General features: G+C 38.9%; 2 protein-coding genes across 14 annotated transcripts in view; one reads left to right on the top strand and one right to left on the bottom strand.

Annotated features, from left to right (window-relative positions):
- Positions 1–8,579, bottom strand: part of ITGB3BP (integrin subunit beta 3 binding protein) — a 91,533-nt gene extending 82,954 nt beyond the window's left edge. For 5 of the 10 annotated variants that reach the window (XR_011257647.1, XR_011257645.1, XM_069593532.1 and 2 more), the window contains exon 1: positions 8,234–8,557. Coding sequence is in view for 7 of the 10 variants with exons in the window: in XM_069593532.1 (XP_069449633.1) it covers positions 8,234–8,539 (306 nt within the window). In the remaining 3 variants the exon portion in view is untranslated. Of the gene's footprint in view, positions 1–8,233 lie in introns of all 10 variants that reach the window. The other 5 variants (XR_011257650.1, XM_069593549.1, XM_069593569.1 and 2 more) reach the window with 2 other exon arrangements.
- A 22-nt stretch (positions 8,580–8,601) lies between these two features.
- EFCAB7 (EF-hand calcium binding domain 7) overlaps positions 8,602–23,650 on the top strand; it is a 65,570-nt gene continuing 50,521 nt past the window's right edge. For 3 of the 4 annotated variants that reach the window (XR_011257626.1, XR_011257624.1, XM_069593405.1), the window contains exons 1-2: positions 8,609–8,740; positions 10,647–10,834. Coding sequence is in view for 2 of the 4 variants with exons in the window: in XM_069593405.1 (XP_069449506.1) it covers positions 10,648–10,834 (187 nt within the window). In the remaining 2 variants the exon portion in view is untranslated. Of the gene's footprint in view, positions 8,741–10,646; positions 10,835–23,650 lie in introns of all 4 variants that reach the window. The other variant, XM_069593403.1, reaches the window with a different exon arrangement.

Genomic DNA, 23,650 nt, shown 5'->3' on the forward strand with positions numbered 1-23,650 from the left:
CCAACTTTTTCACTCTCCTCTTTCACTTTCATCAAGAGGCTTTTTAGTTCTTCTTCACTTTCTGCCATAAGGGTGGTGTCATCTGCATATCTGAGGTTATTGATATTTCTCCCAGCAATCTTGATTCTAGCTTGTGCTTCATCCAGTCCAGCGTTTCTCATGATGGACTCTGCATATAAGTTAAACAAGCAGGGTGACAAGATACAGCCCTGATGTTCTCCTTTTCCTATCTGGAACCAGGCTGCTGTTCCATGTCCAGTTCTAACTGTTGCTTCCTGACCTGCATACAGATTTCTCAAGAGGCAGGTCAGGTGGTCTGGTATTACCATCTCTTTCAGAATTTTCCAGAGTTTACTGTGATCCACACAGTCAAAGGCTTAACTTTTTCACTCTCCTCTTTCACTTTCATCAAGAGGCTCTTTAGTTCTTCGCTTTCTGCCATAAGGATAGTGTCACCTGTATATCTGAGGTTATTGATAGTTCCCCCAGCAATCTTGATTCCAGCTTGTGGTTCATCCAGCCTGGCATTTTGCATGATGTCCTCTGCATATAAGTTAAATAAGCAGGGTGATAATATGCAGCTTTGACATACTCCTTTCCCAATCTGGAACCAGTCTGTTGTTTCATATCTAACTGTTGCTTCTTGACCTGCATATAGATTTCTCAGGAGGCAGGTAAGGTGGTCTGGTATTCCCATCTCTTGAAGAATTTTCCGCAGTCTGCTGTGATCCACACAGTCAAAGGCTTTGGCATAGTCAATAAAGCAGAAGTAGATGTTTTTCTGGAACTCTCTTGCTTTTTCGATGATCCAACGGATGCTAGCAATTTTATCTCTGGCTCCTCTGCCTTTTCTAAATTCAGCTTGAACATCTGGAAGTTCTCGGTTCACATGCTGTTGAAGCCTGGCTTGGAGAATTTCGAGCATTACTTTGCTAGCATGTGAGATAACTGCAACTGTGTGGTAGTTTGAACTTTCTTTGATATTGCCTTTCTTTGGGATTGGAATGAAAACTGGTCTTTTCCAATCCTGTGACCACTGCTGAGTTTTCCAAACTTGCTGGCATACTGAGTGCAACACTTTAACAGCATCATCTTTTAGGATTTGAAACAGCTCAACTGAAATTCCATTATCTCCACTAGCTTTGTTTGTAGTGATGTTTCCTAAGGCCCAATCGACTTCACATTCTAATGCCCACTTGACTACTCTCTTAGCAACTTTCAAACATACAATATAGTATTATTAACTACAGTAACCATACTGTACATTACATTCCCAGTACTTAATGTATTTCATAACTAGAAGTCTGTACCTTTTGACTACCTTCCTTCAATTCTTCCCTCCTCATCCCCCATTCTCTAGTAAACACAAGTCTTACCTCATTTTCCATGAGTTTGTTCTTTTTAAAGATTCCGAATGTAAGTGAGATTATATGGTGTTAACGTTTATCTTTTTGATATTTTATTTAGCATAAGGCCTCAAGATGCCATCCACATTGCAAGTGGCAGGATTTTCTTTTTTGTTATGGTTGAATAATATACATATACATATACACACATATAATACACACACACATATATACACACACCAGATTTTCTTTATCCATTCAACCACTGGTGGATACTTGGCTATTGTAAATAATGCTGTAATGAACATGAGGGTACATGTATCTTTCTGGGTTAGTGTTTTGATTTCCTTCAGATAAACACTCAGAAATGGAGTTGCTGGATCACACAGGAGTTCTATATTTTGAGGAAACTCCTTACTGCTTTCCATAGTGGCTGCACCAATTTAGATTCCCACTAGTAGTGCCCAGATTCCCCTTTCTCCACATTCTCACCAGCACTTGTTATCTCTTATCTTTTTGATAAGAGCCATTTTTATCTTAAGGTATGAGGTGATATCTCATTGTGGTTTTGCTTTGCATTTTGAATAGTGATGCTGAACACCTTTTCATGTACCTGCTGACCAGCTGTAGTCCTGGGTGTTCATTGGAGGGACTGATGTTGAAGCTGAAACTCCAATACTTTGGCTACCTAATGTGGAGAGGTGACTCATTTGAAAAGACCCTGATGCTGGGAAAGATTAAGGGCAGAAGGAGAAGGGGATGACAGAGGGTGAGATGGTTGGACGGCATCACCGCCACAATGGACATGGGTTTGGGTGGATTCTGGGAGTCGGTGATGGACAGGGAGGCCTGGTGTACTGCGGTTCATGGGGTCGGACACAACTAAGCGACTGAACTGAATTATGCAAATGTAAACACGGTTTGAAATTTGTCTTAATCATTCAATTAATATTTACTGAATAACTATACTAATCCATGATATCAATGAGTAACAATCTAAGTGTCACAGTTGGTAAAGTAGCAGAACCAAGATTCAAACCCTGGTTTGTCTTACTTCAAAGTCTTCAAATCCAAAAATAAAAAAAAATTAAGGTTTCAACCTAGACGGAGAAATAATGATGCCACTAATTTTATAATGTACACAGGAGAGAAGCAAAGTTGAAAGGGATGATGATTAGCCTAATGGAATCAGGAACAGCATTTATCCAATGCATTTGTTTTCCCAATTCTAAGATAGCATCTGCTTTATATGACCAAAGAGGAGACAGAGAAAACTATAGTAATTGAGACTGTAATTCAAGATGATTAATTTCTAAATCTTTAAGAAATATTTTGAGTAGTATTTGACATTAAAGAATACATATAGCATGATTAATTTATGAAGTATAATGTGAAAATAAACAACCATAAACTCACCACACAACTTAAGAACTAGACCATTACCAATATGGATGGGTACACCTATATGTGCTTTCTCTAATCCGTCTGCTTTCCCCAGAAACGCTACCATTAAACTAAATTTTGTATTTATCATTCCTCTGTTTTTCTTCCCTAAATAAACTTATTATAAACATACAGAATCCTCAACTATAGTTTTTTGCTTGTTCTTAAGCTTTATAAGGGCTTTCCCTTGTGGCTCAGCTGGTAAAGAATCCGACTGCAATGCGGGAGACCTGGGTTCGATCCCTGGGTTGGGAAGATCCCCTGAAGAAGCGACAGGCTACCCACTCTAGTATTCTGGCCTGGAGAAGTCCATGGACTGTATAGTCTATGGGGTCGTAAAGAGTCGGACACAACTGAGTGACTTTCACTTTCATGCTTTATAAAGGTAATCTGCTACGTGTAATTTTCTACAAATTGGCTCTTTCATCCGGTAAGTTTTTAAGATTCACCCATCCAGTCTATTGTTATGGGACACTACTATTATACTTATTTTACATTAATTTAGGCCATGCATATTCCAAAATTACTTGTTATATTTTTTTCTATGTCAAGGTTCAAATAAATTAGAAAGGAGATAGATCACACAGTCCCATGCTCAAAATGCCAAGTTCATATTAAAAAGTTATCATCTCAACATCACTTAAAAACCAGATCACTTTCACATGTAACTTCCCAAGATAACTTTTTGCACCATTATTTGTGACCCCACACTTAAACCATGTTGAAAACTAAGTTTCCTAACAATTATGGAGATCCTCTACTGAAGTACTTTTGCATTATATAACCATTAATTTCATCTTGAATCACTTTGCCAAAATTAACTCAGTGAAGCTGCTATATATCAACTTTATACATATACATATATAAGCTGCTACACAACTTTAAGGTCATGTATTTATTGTCAGAATATAATACTGCACACTCTCCTAAGATAACATGTATCAGTTAATATGTTAAGAAAACAGGTGTCCAAAAGGTCCACATTTAACAGTTTTTAGGGGTTCCCTACTATCTACTGCAGAACAGGAGCATATCTCAGGAAGTATCACTACTTATTATGTAAACACAAACCAGTTTCCACTGATTTCCTATTTGACAGGGAATTTGCAATGTTATCCTCATAGTTTTGTATAAGTGCTAACTGGGTTCTTTTTCTAGTGCAAGAGTATGGAGACAAATCTTTTTGCTTCATTCTGGGGAAAGGAAAACCTCTTTGATAATCCATAACTTCTAAAGGTGTAAGTGAAATGTATTTATTGCTACCTGTGTGTAGGATACCTTATTAGGTGCTAAGCTCTCTTATCTAGAAAGTAGAGATAACAGCAGCACCTACTGCCCAAGGTCTTTTTTAGGATTCAATAAAAAAATGTAGGTAGACAGTTAATCACAGTATCCAAATCATAACTACATATTCAACAAATGTAGATTATTTCTGTAAATCTTTCCACTTTCACATCAATTCTATTTGCTTCAGATGTTCCTCCTCCTACTTGTGTTACTTTGCATTTGGCAAATACATGGGGAAACAATGGAAACAGTGACAGATTTTATCTTCTTGGGCTCCAAAACCACTGCAGATGATGACTGCAGCCATGAAATTAAAAGATGCTTGCTCCTTGGAAGAAAAGCTATGACAAACGTGAAGGGAAGTGAAGCAAAGTGAAAGTCGCTCAGTCATCTCCGACTTTTTGCGACTCCATGGATTGCATAGTCCATGGGATTCTCCAGGCCAGAATACTGGAGTCGGTAGCCTTTCCCTTTTCCAGGGGATCTTCCCAACACAGGGATTGAACCCAGGTCTTGGGCATTGCAGGTGGATTCTTTACCAGCTGAGCCAAAAGGGAAGCCCAAGAATAGTAGAGTGAAAGGCTTATTGCTTCTCCAGCAGATCTTCCCAACCCAGGATCAGAAAAGGGGTTTTCTGCATCACAGGCGGATTCTTTACCAACTGAGCTATGAGAGAAGCCCTGACAAACCTAGACAGCATATTAAAAAGCAGAGACATTTCTTTACCTACAAAGGTCCGTCTAGTCAAAGCTATGCTTTTTCCAGTAGTCATATATGGATGTGAGAGTTGGACTATAAAGAAAGCTGAGTGCTGAAGAGGTGATGCTTTTGAACTGTGGTGTTGGAGAAGACTCTTGAGAGTCCCTTGGACTGCAAGGAGATCCAACCAGTCCATCCTAAAGGAGATCAGTCCTGAATATTGATTGGAAGGACTGATGCTGAAGCTGAAGCTCCAAGTCTTGGGTCACCTGACCCGAGAACAGACTCACTGGAAAGGACCCTGATGCTGGGAAAGACTGAAGGCAGGAGGAGAAGAGGAGGACAGAGGATGAGATGGTTGGATGGCATCACCAATGCGATGGACATGAATCTGAGCAAGCTCTGGGAGTTGGTGATAGACAGGGAAGCCTGGCGAGCTATAGTTCATGGGGCTGGAAAGAGTTGGACACGACTGTGTGACGGAACTGAACTGAAAATAATGGAGTTAAGTTACTCTAGAAGTGCACAGGAGGAGGGTACCTAATTCAGCCTGGGGATAAGAGGCAGCCAGAGAACTTCATCTGAACATATCATCTCCGCACTGATCATAGCAAACACCCTCTTCCAACAACACAAGAGAAGACACTACACATGGACATCATCAGATGGTCAATACCGAAATCAGGCTGATTATACTCTTTGCACCCAAAGAAGGAGAAGCTCTATACAGTCAGTAAAAACAAGACCGGGAACTGATTGTGGCTCAGATCATGAACTCCTTATTGCCAAATTCAGACTTAAATTGAAGAAAGTAGGGAAAACCACTAGACCATTCAGGTATGACCTAAATCAAATCCCTTACGATTATACAGTGAAAGTGGGAAATAGATTTAAGGGACTAGATCTGATGGACATAGTGCCTGAAGAACTATGGACAGAGGTTTGTGACACTGTACAGGAGACAGCAATCAACACCATCCCCAAGAAAAAGAAATGCAAAAAAGCAAAATGGCTCTCTGAGGACGCCTTACAAAAAGCTGTGAAAAGAAGAGAAGCAAAAAACAAAGGAGAAAAGGAAAGCTATACCCATTTGCACGCAGAGTTCCAAAGAATAGCAAGAAGAGATAAGAAAGCCTTCCTCAGCTATCAATGCAAAGAAATAGAGGAAAACAACAGAATCGGAAAGACTAGAGATCTCTTCAAAAAAATGAGAGATACCAAGGGAACATTTCATGCAAAGAGGGGCACAATAAAGGACAGAAATGGTATGGACCGAACAGAAGCAGGAGATATTAAAAACAGGTGGCAAGAATACAGAGAAGAACTGTACAGAAAAGGTCTTCATAATCCAGATGATCAGGATGGTGTGATCACTCACCTAGAGCCAGACATCCTGGAATGTGAAGTCAAGTCTGAGAAAGCATCACTACGAACAAAGCAAGTGGAGGTGATGGAATTCCAGTTGAGCTATTTCAAATCCTAAAAGATGATGCTGTGAAAGTGTTGCACTCAATATGCCAGCAAATGTGGAACTCAGCAGGGGCCACAGGACTGGAAAAGGTCAGTGTTCATTCCAATCTCAAAGAATGTTCAAACAACCACACAACTGCACTCATCTCACATGCTAGTAAAGTAATGCTCAAAATTCTCCAAGCCAGGCTTCAATAATACATGAACCGTGAACTTCCAGATGTTCAAACTGGATTTAGAAAAGGCAGAGGAACCAGAGATCAAACTGCCAACATCTGCTGGATCATGCTGAAAAAGCAACAGAGTTCCAGAAAAACATCTATTTCTGCTTTATTGACTATGCCAAAGCCTTTGACTGTGTGGATCACAACAAACTCTGGAAAATTCTGAAAGACATGGTAATACCAGACCACCTGACCTGCCTCTTGAGAAATCTGTATGCAGGACAGGAAACAAGTCAGAACTGGCCATGGAACAACAGACTGGTTCCAAATCAGGAAAGGAGTACATCAAGGCTGTATACTGTCATCCTGCTTATTTAACTTATATGGAGAATACATCATGAGAAACGCTGGGCTGGATGAAGCACAAGCTGCAATCAAGATTGCCAGGAGAAATGTCAATAATCTCAGATATGCAGATGACACCACCCTTATGGCAGAAAGTGGAGAAGAACTAAAAAGCCTCCTGATGAAAGTGAAAGAGGAGAGTGAAAAAGTTGGCTTAAAGCTCAACATTCAGAAAATTAAGATCATGGCATCCGGTCCCATCACTTCATGGCAAATAGATGGTAAAACAGTGGAAATAGTGACAGACTTTATTTTGGGGGGATCCAAAATCACTGCAGATGGTGACTGCAGCCAAGAAATTAAAAGATGCTTACTTCTTGGAAGAAAAGTTATGACCAACCTAGACAGCATATTAAAAAAGCAGAGACGTTACTTTGCCAACAAAGGTCCATCTAGTGAAAGCAATGGTTTTTCCAGTAGTCATGTATGGATGTGAGAGTTGGACTATAAAGAAAGCCGAGCGCGGAAGAACTGATGCTTTTGAACTGTGGTGTTGGAGAAGACTCTTGAGAGTCCCTTGGACTGCAAGGAGATCCAACCAGTCCATCCTAAAGGAGATCAGTCCTGGGTGTTCATTCGAAGGAGTGATGTTGAGGCTGACACTCCAATATCTTGGCTACCTGATGCAAAGAGCTGACTCATAAGGCGGGAGGAGAAGCAGACGACAGAGGATGAGATGGTTGGATGGCATCACCGACTGAATAAACATGAATTTGGGTAAACTCTGGGAGTTGGTGATGGACAGGGAAGCCTGGCGTGCTGCAGTCCCCGGGGCCGCAGAGTCGGAAACGACTGAGCAACTGAACTGAACTGATATATTATCTCCACTCCTACCCCAAAGAAAAAGTTCTTTACTGAGCTTTGAACAACAACAAAAAAAGTCTCTACAGGGCAATGATAAGCAAGAAAACTAAAGCCTGAGGTTAAATGATTCGCTCAACGCTGGTCAGCTCTTCAGAACTTGGCTACGGGTCCTCTTTTGAAAGATGGAATTTAGTTCTCTTGGGACCCCGGTTCATGAGCTCTGCAAGTTCATAGGAACCACACTAATCTAGACATTAAGGGGCTTTATCAAATTATATGGCGTTTTGCAATGTACGCTGTCCTGTTCTCGGTATGTTAAACATATTTGAAATTATTTCAAGCAATACATCACTAAATATAGCCCATAGCCTATAAAATCTGTCAAAAGCCTTGGAGAATCAGAATTAAAGTGAAGAAATACTACCAGATAAGTAAAACTGAAAGGAAGAGAAGCAGAGTTGGGTTGGGGCACCAAGCACCAGTAACAGTCGGAGAAAGAGAAAAATTTACTCTCTGAAAAAGACAACGGAAAAGGTTACTGGGCCACAAAATATCTACTCGTCTCGCTCACAGAGGTACCCAAACACAGCAACACCCGAAGGAACAGATACTTACGGCATTTTGACTTTCAGGAACGCACCTCCGTCGCCGGATAAAATCACTAAACAACTCTCGTAAACAGAGAACCTTCCAAGAGAAACTCTGAAGCCTGAAAACCGCGGGCGAATGGTCACTCGACGCTGTGCTACACTCAAAGCAGCCCGCCGGAAACATTCCTCCAGCGACAAGGGATCCCAAGGTATGCCAGTAAGAGGGGAGGAGAGTCAACACGTAGACAGCACTCAGCCCCTGCCAGGGCAACGCACGGCCCTCTTTCAGGATTCTGACAAGAAGGCCCCCAGGAAAAAGAGACAGAGCCATCTCTGTTCACTCTGGAATAAGTATCCGCAGATTTCTAGCCGGACCATTTAGGGAGGTGCTCCGTATCTTGTTTCCGGTGGCGGGGAGGTGCAGTTTCCATGGTAATTAAAAGAAGGCCGAGGACTGTCCTGCTGCAGTGAGAGGATTGCGGAGGCTTTGAGGAGAATTGGCTACGCTCGCTCGTTTGTGACCTGCAGTTAGGTAGCAAGCAACTCGCTGTCTCTCTCTTTGCCCGCTCCGTCCCTCACTGTTCGGCTTCCTTTTCTCCACCCGCATCTTTTACTTCTTTGTCATACGTAGCCTTGCTCCATGTCTGTACTTAAAATGTACATATAAATGTGATTTTATTCCCAGAGTAATAAAAAAAAAGAGAGATGTTGCCCGAGAGCAGCCCTGAACGTATTTTACAGTGTAGGGACGGTGGCTACATGACCCTCTGTTTTCACTTAGCCTTTTAGAAGCCTTAGGCGCTTGTTAACAGTTAATTTTTCTTGCTATTGTGTGGCTGGTTATTTATGGAGCATTTGCTGCAATGTACTCTCTAGGCCCCCTGTCTTGGTCTCCGGCTGAAGTTTTAAATGCAGGAGGTTTCCAAGCCTGAGGGGCTGAATTATATATTTAATTATGCTTCAGTTTAGTCTCATGTTACGGGAGGTTAGGGGGTGGGGAAGAATTCTAGAACATTTTTGCCGTGGAATTTCTATTTGAGAGGGTCTGTTTATTTGGAAAGAACAGTTGAGGACAATCTAAAAACACACACACACACAAAACCTTAAATTTCTAAGTTGCTGGCTTCAAAATGAACGTTCATTCTTCTTTCCTTATTGGAACAGATTTCTTTCACATTTGTGAAGATACGGGTGTACGCATATGTGTTTAAAAACTGTGATGCTTAATTATAGTGACACCAATTTGCAGTAACCAGACTGTGACACCACATCCCTGTGGGGTCCTTCTAAATCTGGTGTAAGATGAAAGTGTCAGGCAGGCAGTCTGTAGGGTACTTCATCCATGATAAGCGATTATTATCTTTCTTTCCCAAGTGTAAAAGACCTATATAATTCAAGAAGGTGTTAGTGATTTAGGCCTCCTGAGTAAGAATCCAATGAGTCCTGAAGGGGACCCTACCTGTGTCGTCTTATTGTTGAGCTAGAAATATTCAATTTATTAGGTTGAAAAGTATTTTTAGAAGTCAAAGCTGGGTAAAATAATGTTGGAAGCTGTTAGACCGCCAGCACAATTTACTGTCTTATAGTAACTGTTGCACAAGAAACCTTTTATCACATTAAAAAAGAAGAAACTGTTATCGAAATTTATATGCTTTTGCTACTTACTCTTAGCTGGGTGAGATCTCTCTCAATTTTCCTATCTGTAACAGGTTCAGAAAGTACCTCACCACTGTAGTAGGTATATATCAAGATGTATGACAGTTCTTTAAACTCTTATGAGCAGAGGTGCTGTATAAACCCCCAAATTATTGTTGTTATTAACATTATTATTGATGGTAATAGAATACAGTAAAACCACAGGATAATGCTATACATGGGATTTTAAAAATTCAGTCATTTAAAATGTGGGGCTGCAGTATTGAGATGTTAGTGAAATGACGTGGTTGATGCTGCCATGGAGATGAATGCCAACTGCCAATCACATTATATTCAAATTATCATTATGGTGGAGTTTCACTCTATAGTTTATTTAGCATCTATTCAAATGTGTTAGTTTAATTAATCCTCATCACAGTCCTATGAAGAGTCTCAACTGACTGTCCTCTAATTTTGAGAGAATAAATGCGTGCTTTTCCTTTGCCCTATGAGTCTTTTTTTGTATTTATGTTGCATCTTTGTTTTAGCTTTGTTCTTTGGGTTCTCATATATATATATTATATATATATATAATATATTTAGAAATCAACTGCCAAAAACTTATTCTAGTTTTACATGATAGTATAACCATATGCATATTATAATGTACATCATTTTTCCACATATAAAAACCTTCGTGTCTTTATTCCCCACCCCCACTGCCACCATTTGAAAGGCAAAGTGACATTTTCATTTTAGGACTAACAGTGACTAAAACAAAATTTTAAATTATTTTTTAATAGAATGGCCATCAGTCCAGGAAGTGATTCGGCTTTCTCGGGTCAGAAACCAACGCGTTCAGAGAGTCCTCGATCAAAGAAATTTCTGCTAACTGAAGAAGAGATATTTTATATGAATTGTAGAGCTGCCTACTTAACTGTTTTCAAAAGCAGTTTAGATAACATTATTTCTAAAGATCAACTTTACTTAGGTAATTTTTTTTACCAAGTTTTCCTTATTTGCTGAAAGTTAATAGATCAGAAAGACTCCGATTAGAATTACATTGTTGAATCATTCCAGTTACTTAATTAAGCTTGAGCGGTAGAACTACATTATGCTATTGTTCCATTCTAATTTTATTTATTATTTATTTTTGGCTGTGCTGGGTCTTCCTTGCTCTGCACGGGCTTTCTCTAGTGATGAGACGGAGCTACTCTCCAGTTGGAGTGCATGGACTTCTCATTGCAGTGGCTTCTCTTGTTGCAGAGCATGGGCCGTAGGGTGCAGGACTTCAGTGATTGTGGTTCCTGGGTTCTGGAGCACAGGCTCAATAGTTGTGGCACATAGGTTCAGTTGCCAGCTAGCATGTGGGATCTTCCTGGAACAGGAATTGAACCCATGTTTCCTGTATTGGCAGGCAAATTCTTTACCACTGAGCCACCAAGGAAGCCCATATTATGTCATTTTATATAGCTACCTAATCCAGGTTTGATGGTTGGTTGTACCTACCAGGCTCTTGTGTCCATGGAATTTTCCAAGCAAGAATACTGGAGTGGGTTGCCATTTCTTTTTCCAGGGGACCTTCCTGACCCAGGGATTGAGCCAGGTCTCCCGCATTGCAGGCAGACGCTTTGCCATCTGAGCCACAAGGAAAGCCCTCACATAATCCAGGAGCTTCAAAATAAAACTTACAATGTTTGTATGGATTCGGTTCAGTTCAGTTCAGTGGCTCAGTCGTGTCCAACTCTTTGCAACCCCATGAACTGTAGCACGCCAGGCTTCCCTGTCCATCACCAACTCCCGGAGCTTTCTCAAACCCATGTCCATCAAGTCAGTGATGTCATCCAACCATCTCATCCTCTGTCTTTTCCAGTGAGTCAGTTCTTTGCATCAGGTGGCCAAAGTATTAGAGTTTCAGCCTCAACATCAGTCCTTCCAATGAATATTCAGGACTGATTTCCTTTAGGATTGACTGGTATGATCTCGCAGTCCAATGGACTCTGAAGAGTCTTCTCCAACACAACAGTTCAAAAGCATCTGCTCTTTGGTGCTCAGCTTTCTTTATAGTCCAACTCTCACATCCATACATGACTACTGGAAAAACCATAGCTTTGACTAGATAGACCTTTGTTGACAAAGTAACATCTCTGCTTTTTAATATGATGTCTAGGTTTGTCAAAGCTTTTATCCCAACCAGCAAGTATCTGTTAATTTCTTGGCTGCAGTCACCATCTGCAGTGATTTTGGAGCCACAAAAAATAAAGTCTGTCACTGTTTCCATTGTTTCCCCATCTATTTGCCATGAGGTGATGGGACCGTATGCCATGATCTTAGTTTTCTTTTTTTAAAGCTTCCACCAATTATTTGGTTTAAAATGTTTTTTAAATTCTTACATTGGCATTTTAAGATTATGATAATAGATTAAAATGCTTTTGACAACTGAATCATTAGTCTAAATTTGACCTACACTGGAGAAAATGTAAAGGTTATATATGTATTTATATATATGTACACATATATCCACATGGGTGTGTATTGAATGATTACAAAAGGGCAGTATTAAAAAATAAGTGAAATTTTAAAAAAAAAGAATTTGGAGTTTTGTTCTGTTTTTTAGGGATGAGGGTTTCAGAGAGTTGGTCTTTTGTTTTTACTTCTTTTCGTTATAAGATAAGGTAAGGTAAGGTAAAGTCGCTCAGTCGTGTCCGACTCTTTGCGACCCCGTGGACTGTAACCTACTAGGCTTCTCCTTCCATGGGATTCTCCAGGCAAGAATACTGGAGTGGGTTGCCATTTCCTTCTCCAGGGGATCTTCCCGACCCAGGGATCGAACCTGGGTCTCCTGCATTGGAGGCAGACGCTTTAACCTCCGTATTTAATTGTTAATTTTTAAATTAAAGTATGTTTGAATTACAATGTTAATTACTGCTGTACAACAAAATGACTCAATTATACAGATATCTATATCTCGAAGAAGGCAATGGCACCCCACCCTAGTACTCTTGCCTGGAAAATCCCATGGACAGAGGAGCCTGGAAGGCTGCAGTCCATGGGGTAGCTGAGGGTCGGACACGACTGAGCAACTTCAGTTTCACTTTTCACTTTCATGCATTGGAGAAGGAAATGGCAACCCACTCCAGTGTTCTTGCCTGGAGAATCCCAGGGACGGGGGAGCCTGGTGGGCTGCCATCTATGGGGTCGCACAGAGTTGGACACAATTGAAGTGACTTGGCATTAGCATATCTATATCTATTTATCTATATATATATACATTCTTTTTTCATATTCTTTTCCATTATGGTTTATAACAGGATACTGAATATAGTTCCCTATGTTATACAGTAGGACTTTGTTGTTTATCATTGTATATATACCAGTTTGCATTTACTAGTCTCAGACTCCAAATCCAACCCCTCCCACCCTGTGATCCTGTTTCTATTTTATAGTTAGGTTCAGTTGTATTTTAGATTCTACATATAAGTGATATTATATGGTATTTGTCTTTCTCTTTCTGACTGACTTCTCTTAGTATGATAATCTCTAATTGCATCGATGTTGCTGCGAATGGCACTATTTTGTTCTTTTTTATGGCTGAGTAGTATTCCATTGTATTTATGTATCACGTCTTTTTTATCTATTCATCTGTCTATGGACATTTAGGTTGTTTCTGTATCTTCGCTATTGTGAATAGTGGTGTTGTGAACATAGGGGTGCATGTACCATTTTGAATTATAGTTTTGTCTGACTATATGCCCAGAAGTGGGCTTGCTGAGTCATATGGTAATTCTGTTTTTAGGTTTCTGAGGAACCTCCTAACTGTTTTACATGGTGGCTATACCAATGTTACATTCCCACCAACTGTGTAGGAGGGTTCCCTATTCTCCACACCATCTCAGCATTTGTTATTTGTAAATTTTCTAATGATGGCCATTCTGACCAGTGTGAGGTGGTACCTCATTGTAGTTTTGATTTGCAGATCACTAATAACTGGCAATTCTGAGGATCTTTTCTTGTGCCTGTTGGCCATCTATATGTCTTTGGAGAAATGTCTCTCTAGATCTTCTGCTCATTTTTCAATTGGGTTGTTTGTTTTTTGTTATTGTTGTTGAGTTCTATGAGCTATTTGTATAATTTGGAAATTAAGCCCTTATCAGTCATGTTGTTTGCCAATATTTTCTCCCATTCTGTAGGTTACTTTTTCATTTTGTTTGTGGTTTCCTTTGCTGTGAAAAAGATTGTAACTTTAAGTCCCATTTGTTTATTTTTGTTTTTATTTCTATTGCCTTGGGAGACTGACCTAAGAAAACATTGGTATGATTTATGTCAGAGAATGTTTTGTCTATGTTCTCTTGTAGGAGAGTCATGTCTTATGTTTGAGTCTTTAAGCTATTTTGAGTTTATTTTTGTGTATAATGCAAGGGTATATTCTAACTTCATTGATTTACATGCAGTTATCCAGTTTTCCCAAAACCACTTGCTGAAGGGACTGTCTTTTTCACATTGTATAGTCTTGCTTCCTTTGTTGAAGATTCACTGACAGTAGGTGTGTGGGTTTATTTCTGGGCTGTCTATTCTGTTTGATTGGCCCATAGTCTGTATTTGTACCAGTACCACATTGTTTTGACTACTATAATTTTGTAGTATTTTCTCAACTCTGGGATGGTTGTGCTTCCTGCTTTGTTCTTTTTCTTCAGGATTGCTTTGGCAATGCTGGGTCTTTTATGGTTCCATATGAATTTTTGGATTATTTGTTCTAGTTCTGTGAAAACTGTCATGAGTAATTTGATAGGGATTGCATTGAATCTGTAGATTGCTTTGGGTAGTATGGCCATTTTAACAGTATTCTTCCAGTCCCAGAGCATGGGATATCTTTCCATTTCTTTAAATCATCTTCAGTTTCCTTTATTAATGTTTTATAGTTTTTAGCATATGTGTTTTTCACTTCCTTGGTGAGGCTTATTCCTAAGTATTTTATTTTGGGGGTTGTGATTTTAAAAGGTATTGTTTTTTTCATTCCCTTTCTGATATTTCATCATTGATGTACAGAAAGCAACCAATTTCTGTATGTTAATCTTGTATCCCGCTACCTTGCTGAATTCATTTATCAGTTCTTGTAGTTTTTGTATGATGTCTTTAGGATTGTCTGTATATAGTATCATATCATTGGCATGTAATGACAGTTTTACCTCTTCTCTTATAACTTGGCTACCTTTTGTTTCTTTTTCTTGTTTGATTGCTGTGGCTAGGACTTCCAATACTATGTTGAAGAGAAATGGTGAGAGTGGACATCCTTGTTGTGTTCCAGATTTTAGCAGAAAGGCTTTCAACTTTTTACCATTGAGTATTATATGAACTGTGGGTTTGTCATAAATAGCATGTACTATTTTGAGATATGTCCCCTCTATACCCACTTTGGTAAGAGTTTTTATCATGAAGGAATGTTGAATTTTTTCAAATACTTTTTCTACATCTACTGAGATTGCCGGGGGCCAGCGTGAGGAACTCTGCCCATGGCAAAGGTCATGAGGAAGGAGGCTTGGCATACGCAAAGGCGTGATCAAGCCTCAGGAAACCCCCTGTTCCCGAGCATCTACCCCAAAACCAGAGTCTGTTTTATGCTCTCACCTACACCTCTGACTTTACGGGGGGCTCTCCCTGATAACCATTTCTCTCAGAGAAGGAGTTAACTTGCAGCTCCAAGTCAATAAAAATTCCTGGGCGTGACAAGAGTGTTTCAGCTTATGGACTCCTCTGAAGGTTATCTAGCCCACCTGTATAGGTTCGTCTGGCCACATGTGATTGTTTACAGCCTCCCAATCTGAGAGGCATGAGATGTTTTAGACTTACTAAAGGCAAATTCTTTTGGGGAGTTAGAAATTATTAGTATAGTGTGTTGGTTAGGAATTATATTGGTGAAGGGTTTTTCATTTGTTGTGTCAATAATTGCTGCTAATTCCCTGCCCTGGGTGGGACAAGGGTGTCTCAGGTCAAACCTCTCTGCTGACAGACTAGCTTGTGTGACAGGATTATCCATACTCCTGCCACTATGCACATGATTGTTTACTACCTATCAACCATAAACAGCACAGAGAGTTTTGGAGTATTTTGAGAGTCTTAATTAGCATAGGGCTTTTCTCATTGTTGAGTCAATGATTGCCGCCAGGCCTCCATATCCTTAGGCACCTGGGAATATATTAATCAATGTATTTGGAATATAGAAAAGGAAATATAGTAATTTTTGATGTTAGCAATACTAGACTTTTTGAGTTAATGAATTTTCTCTTTTGTAATAGATCACTACTTTGTTATAAATCACTATGTCCTTGCTATGTAAAAATGTAACTTTATCACTATCTTAAGACTAAATAGATCTTAAGGGGAACATTGGTGAAAGGATTTTCATTTGTTGGGCTGATGTTTGCTGCTAAATCTCCATGTTCCCTGCCCTTATAAGGAATATAACTAACATATAGGAGAAATAAGTATTAACCTTTAAGCATATAGGGGAAATAAGTATTAACCTTTAAGATTAATCATGTTAACCTTGGGTTAAATAAATTCCTTTCTTGATTGTAACTCACTACACCCTCGCCCTATAGGAATGTAACTTTATTTGGAGGGTGGTGTCTGGTTTAAGAAAAAACACCCTTGGAAAAAATAAGTTTTTGGTTATCAGAAAGGATCATAGAATCCCTAAGACCTTCTTATGTGAAGCACCTGATTTTGATAAAGGTCAGGACTGCTGACCCCCGCGTGACTCTGTATTCATCCCTATGTGTAACAAAAGGTATATAAGCAAACCCAAAAATAAAGAAATCGGATCAGTTTCCGGAAAGACTGATTCCCCCATGTCGTTTCTTTCTTGCTTCCTGTTTTTCTGGCTGAATTCCCATCTGGAGCATGGATGCTATTCCACGTAGACCAAGTTATTCAGCCTCTTTTTCTCCACTAATCTTCCTACTACACTATCCGTTGCTAATCTGTCTATATATCTGTAATTAAATATGTATTTTTCCAAGGATGCCGACGCCGTCCCCACCTTCAAATTCCCTGGACCTACCGGGGCTGGACCCCGGCAGAGATGATCACGTGGTTTTTGACTTTTGTTTATGTGATGTATCAGAAACAAACTTGACTGATTTGCGTGTGTTGAACCATCCTTGTGAACTTGGAATGAATCCTGGTTGGTCACGGTGTATGATCTTTCTCATATGTTGTTGGATTTGGTGTACTAATATTCTGTTGAGAATTTTTGAATCTGTACTCATCAGAGATTTTGGCCTGTAGTCTTCTTTTTTGGTGATGTCTTTGTCTGGTTTTGGTAGCAGAGTGATGGTGGCTTCATCAAATGTCCTTGGGAGTGTTCCCCCCTCTTTAACTTTTTCAAAGAGTTTGAGAAGGGTCAGTATAAGTTCTTGTGTGTATGTTTGGTAGAATTCGCCTGTAAAGTCATCTGGTCTTATAGACTTTTGTTTGTGGGGACTTTTTTAAGTTACAAAGTGAAAGTGAAAGTTGCTCAGTCCTGTCCAACTCTTTGCGACCCCACAGACTATACAGTCCATGGAATTCTCCAGGCCAGAATACTGGAATGGGTAGCCTTTTCCTTCTCCAGGGGATCTTTTCAACCCAGGGATCAAACCCAGGTCTCCCGCATTGCAGGCAGATTCTTTACCAGCTGACCCACAAGGAAAGCCCCCTTTAAATTAAAAAATCTATTTCAATTCTAGTGATCCATCTTTTCAAATTGTTCAAATTATATGTTTCTTCTTAAAAAAAAAATCTATTTCTTTGTGGTTCAATTTTGGTGGCTTTTTGTTTAATGTACAGGTTTCTAGGACAAGAAACTTGTCCATTTCTCTTTGGTTGTCAAATTTGTTTTCATATGATTATTCCCTTATGGTGAGGTATCAGTTGTTATGTCTCTTTTTTTTCATTTCTTATTTTATTTATTAGTATTCTCTCTCCTTCTTGGTGAACCTGGCCAGAGGTTTGTCAATCTTGTTTATCCATTCAAAGAACCAGATTTTGTTTTGTTTTCTTTTCTTTTCTTTTACTTTTTCTATTTTTTTTAATCTCTATTTTATTTCCTTTCTGATCTCTATTACTTTCTTCTTTTTGCTGACTTTAGATATTATTTGTTCTTCTTTCTCTAATTCTTTTAAGTGATAGGTTATTTATTTGAGACTTTTCTTGTTTTGTGAGGAAGGTCATATTGCTTCCCTCATATGAATTTCCCTCTAATAACTGCTTTTTTTAAAAAAGTTATTGATTTTTTAATTGAAGGGTAATTGCTTTACAGATTTTTGTTGTTTTCTGTCGAACCTCAACATGAATCAGCCATAGGTATACATATATCTCCTCCCTTTTGAACCTCCCTCCCATCTCCTTCCCCATCCCCCCCACCCAGGTTGATACAGAGCCCCTTTTTGAGTTTCCTGAGCCATACAGAAAATTCCAGTTGGCTATCTATTTTACATATGGTAATATAAGTTTCTGTGTTACTCTTTCCATACATCTCACCCTCCCCTCCCCCCTCCCCATGTCCATAAGTCTTTTCTCTATGTCTGTTTCTTCATTGCTGCCCTGTAAATAAATTCTTCAGTACCATTTTTCTAGATTCCATATATATGCATTAGAATACAATATTTATCTTTCTTTCTGAGTTACTTCACTCTATATAATAGGTTCTAGGTTTGTCCACCTCATTAGAACTGACTCAGATGTGTTCCTTTTTATGGCTGAGTAATATTCCATTGGGTATATGTATCACAACTTCTTTATCCATTAATCTGTTGATGGACATCTAGGTTGCTTCCATGTTCTAGCTATTGTAAATAGTGCTGCAATGAACAATGGGATACATGTGTCTTTTTCAGCTTTGGTTTCCTCAGGGTATATGCCTAGGAGTGGGATTGCTCAGTCATGTGGTGGTTTTATTCCTAGCTTTTTAAGGAATCTCCATACCGTCTTTCATAGTGGCTGTATCAATTTACATTCCCACCAACAGTGCAACAGGTCTTTTCTCCACACCCTCCCCAGCATTTATTGTTTGTAAACTTTTTGATGGGGGCCATTCTGACTGGTGTGAGGTGATACCTCATTGTAGTTTTGATTTGCATTTCTCTAATAATGGGAGATGTTGAGCATCTTTTCATGTGTTTGTTAACCATCTCTATGTCGTCTTTGGAGAAATGTCTGTTTAGGTCTTTTCCCCACTTTTTGATTGGGTTGTTTGTTTTTCTGGTGTTAAGTTGTATGAGCTACTTGTATATTTTGGAAATTAATCCTTTGTCAGTTGTTTCATTTGCAATTATTTTCTCCCATTCTGAGGGTTGTCTTTTCACCTTGCTTATAGTTTCCTTTGCTGTGCAAAAGCTTTTAAGTTTAATCAGGTCCCACTTGTTTACTTTTGCTTTTATTTCCATTACTCTAGGATGTGTGTCATAGAGGATCTTGCTTTGACTTATGTCATCGAGTGTTCTGCCTATGTTTCCTCTAAGAGTTTTATAGTTTCTTGTTTTACATTTAGGTCTTTAATCCACTTGAGTTTATCTTTGTGTATGGCGTTAGGAAGTGTTCTAATTTCATTCTTTTACATGTAGCTATCCAGTTTTCCCAGCACTATTTATTGAAGAGGCTGTCTTTGCCCCATTATATATTCTAGCCTCCTTTGTCAAAAATAAGGCACCCGTAGGTGCATGGGTTTATTTCTGGGCTTTCTATCTTGTTCCATTGGTCTATATTTCTGCTTTTCTGCAAGTACCATACTGTCTTGACAACTGTATCTTTGTAGTGTAATCTGAAGTCAGGAAGGTTGATTCCTCCAGCTCCATTCTTCTTTCTCAAGACTGCTTTGGCTACTCGGGGTCTTTTTTGTTTCCATATGAATTGTGAAATTTTTTGTTCTAGTTCTGTGAAAAATGCCATTGGTAATTTGATAGGGATTGCACTGAATCTGTAGATTGCATTTGGTAGTAAAGTCATTTTCACAGTATTGATTCTTCCTACCCAGAAACATGGAATATCTCTACATCTGTTTATGTCATCTTTGTTTTCTTTCATTAGTGTGTTATAATTTTCTGTGTACAATTCTCTTGTCTCCTTAGGTAAGTTTATTCCTAGATATTTTATTCTTTTTGTTGCAATGGTGGATGGGATTGATTCCTTATTTCTCTTTCTGATTTTTCATTGTTAGCATATAGAAATGCAAGTGATATCTGTGAGTTGATTTTATATCTTGCAACTTTGCTAAATTCACTGATTAGCTCTAGTAATTTTCTGATACTGTCTTTAGGGTTTTCTATGTACAGTATCATGTCATCTGCAAACAGTGAGAGCTTTACTACTTCTTTTCCGATCTGGATTCCTTTTATTTCTTTTTCTTCTCTGATTGTGGTAGCTAGGACTTACAGAACTATGTTGAATAATAGTGGTGAAAGTGGACACCCTTGTCTTGTTCCTGATCTTAGGGGGAATGCTTTCAGTTTTTTACCATTGAGAATAATGTTTGCTGTAGCTTATCATATATGGCCTTTACTGTGTTGAGGTGGGTTCCTTCTATGCCCATTTTTTGAAGAGTTTTAATTATAAATGGGTGCTGAATTTTGTCAAAGGCTTTTTCTGCATTTATTGAGATTATCATATGTTTTTTATCTTTCAGTTTGTTAATATGGTGTATCACATTGATTGATTTGTGTATATTGAAGAATCCTTGCGTCCCTGGAATAAACCCAACTTGATCATGGTGTACGAGCTTTTTCATGTGTTGCTGAATTCTGTTTGCTAAAATTTTGTTGAGGATTTTTGCATCTATGTTCGTCAGTGATGTTGGCCTGTAGTTTTCTTTCTGTGTGTTGTCTTTGTCTGGTTTTGGTATCAGGGTGAAGGTGGCCTCGTAGAATGAGTTTGAAAGTGTTCCTTCCTCTTCAATTTTTTGGAAGAGTTTTAAAAGGATAGGCATTAGCTCTTCTCTAAATGTTTGATAGAATTCTCGTGTGAAACCACCTGGTACTGGGCTTTTATTTGGAGGGAGATTTTTTTTATCACAGCCTCAATTTCAGTTCTTGTATTTGGGTTGTTCATCATTTCTATTTCTTACTGGTTCAGTCTTGGAAGATTGAACTTTTCTAAGAATCTGTCCATTTCTTCCAGGTTATCCATTTTATTGCCATAGAGTTGTTCATAAAAGTCTTTTATAATCCTTTGTACCTCTGCATTGTCTATTATAACCTCTCCTTTTTCACTTCTAATTTTGTTGATTTCATTCTCTTTTTTTCTTGATAAGTCTGGCTAAAGGTTTGTCAATTTTATTTATCTTCTCAAAGAACCAGCTTTTAGTTTTATCTGATAACTGCTTTTTATGCATCCCATGATTTTGTATGGTTGCGTTTTCCATTATATTTTAAACTCTTCTGGTTGCAGATATCCCACAAACCAGAGAATTTGGTCCTTACTAGGTGTGTCAAATGACGTGGTGGTCTTTAGTCTTGAGAGGGGTGGTAAACAGAAATACCAGATAATATTATATTCATGTCAATTTCATCAAGGCAAATAACTTTATGAGTAGAGAAACTGAGTTATTTTATCAACTTCAGAAGCAGTTTCCTGAAATAAAAATCTGACATATTTTTGCAACAAGGTCTTAGATTTGAGGAAGTGCATTTTAGGAAATATAAAATTTCAATTCATTGCAATTTATATTTTATTATAAATTATAATTTGAGTTTTTTCTGTGCTTTTGAAAGTTGATTGAGATCATGAATTTACTAAGTTTAAAAGTTTAACATGCCTTCTGCTACTGTGGCATTTCAGTTCAGTTCCGTTCAGTCGCTCAGTCATGTCCGACTCTTTGCGACCCCATGAATCGCAGCACGCCAGGCCTCCCTGTCCATCACCAACTCCCAGAGTTCACTCAGACTCACGTCCATCGAGTCCGTGATGCCATCCAGCCATGTCATCCTCGGTCATCCCCTTCTCCTCCTGCCCCCAATCCCTCCCAGCATCAGAGTCTTTTCCAATGAGTCAGGTCTTCTCATGAGGTGGCCAAAGTACTGGAGTTTCAGCTTTAGCATCATTCCTTCCAAAGAAATCTCAGGGTTGATCTCCTTCAGAATGGACTGGTTGGATCTCCTTGCAGTCCAAGGGACTCTCAAGAGTCTTCTCCAACCACACAGTTCAAAAGCTTTGGCATTTAGTTTGTGTTAATAAATCAATGAGTATGTATTACTCAGGTGCTATCAGTCTTACAGAATTATCTGGGAGGATAATAATGCAATGCTTACCTTTTCAGCTTTTGGTTTTATTGTAGAATAGTCTATAAAATTGCAATGATAGCTTTCAGATAATCTAGATTTTAAAAAACTGGTTTTGTGAACCAGTGATGTCTCTTTCTTAACTATTGTGCTTTTCATTGGTATCCGTCCACCTCTTATGTACATACCATGTGCTTTGACATTCCATTTCAAAATAGGATAAAGCAGTTTCTTTTTCTTTCCCCAAAGTTTCTTTTTGTCCTCCCAACTTACCAGTAATATAGGTATTATAAACTCACGTCAAAGCTTAAAATAAACCCTGGCAAAAGGTCAGTATTTTGGTGTAAACCTTTAACCATCTACAGTTACACAGTTTTTTTCACTGTTTGTTGTCATTGTTGTTGTTTGGTAGCTAAGTTGTGTACAACTCTTGGGGACCTCGTGGACTGCAGCATGCCAGGCTCCTCTGTCCTCTGCTATCTCCTGGAGTTTGCTCACATTCATGTTCATTGAGTCGGTGATGCTCTCCAACCATCTCATCCTCTGCCACTCCCTTCTCCCTTTCATTGTTATTGGACTTAATAATGAGCTCCAATTCTAAAACTAAGGACTAAAGTTAGATTAGTATTTACTAAACTTTACCTATTTCTTAGATATGGAAATGTATAACTAGTACATATTTTGGCATAATTTTATTCTGAGAAAGTTGTTCTTTTAAACAACTTAATAGTACATTTAAAAAATATTTTATTATTGAAGATACCAACAAGCATTTGAGCTGCCACTTGTGGGAAAGACTGACACATCCATTTTCACAGAGCTGGACAGAAAAAACACCCTTTTCCAACAACACGAGACAACTCTACATAAGGATATCACCAAATGGTCAATGCCAAAATTAGATTGGTTACATTGTTTGCAGCCAAAGACAGGAAACTCTATACAGTTAGCAAAAACAAGACCTGGAGCTGACTGTGTCTCAAATCATCAGCTCCTTATAGCAAAATTCAGGCTTAAACTAAAGAAAGTGAGGAAAACCACTGAGTCCTTCAGGTATGACCTAAATCATACCCCCATAAATCAAATCCCTTATGATTATACAGTAGAGGTGGTGAATAGATTCAGGGGGTTAGATCTGGTAGACAGAGTACCTAAAGAACTATGGACGGAGGTTTGTAACATTGTACAGGAGACAGTGACCAAAACCATCCCAAAGAAATGTAAGAAGGCAAAGTGTTTGTCTAAGGAAATGGCTGGGGAAAGAAGAGAAGCGAAACGCAAAGGAGAAAGGGGAGGGTATACCCAAATGAATGCAGAATTTCAGAGAATAGCAAGGAGAGAGAAGGGCTTCTTAAATGAACAGTGCGAAGAAACAGAGGAAACTAATAGAATGGGAAAAATTAGACGTCTCTTCAAGAAAATTGGAATCTCAAAGGAACATTTCATGCAAGGAGGGGCATGATAACGGACAGAAACGTAAAGGACCTAACAGAGGCAGAACAATTTAAGAAGAGGTGGCAAGAATACACAGAACTGTCAAAAAAGGTCTTAATGAC

This window comes from Ovis canadensis, chromosome 1, assembly GCF_042477335.2.
Source record: "Ovis canadensis isolate MfBH-ARS-UI-01 breed Bighorn chromosome 1, ARS-UI_OviCan_v2, whole genome shotgun sequence".
NCBI classification, from domain to species: Eukaryota; Metazoa; Chordata; class Mammalia; order Artiodactyla; family Bovidae; genus Ovis; species Ovis canadensis.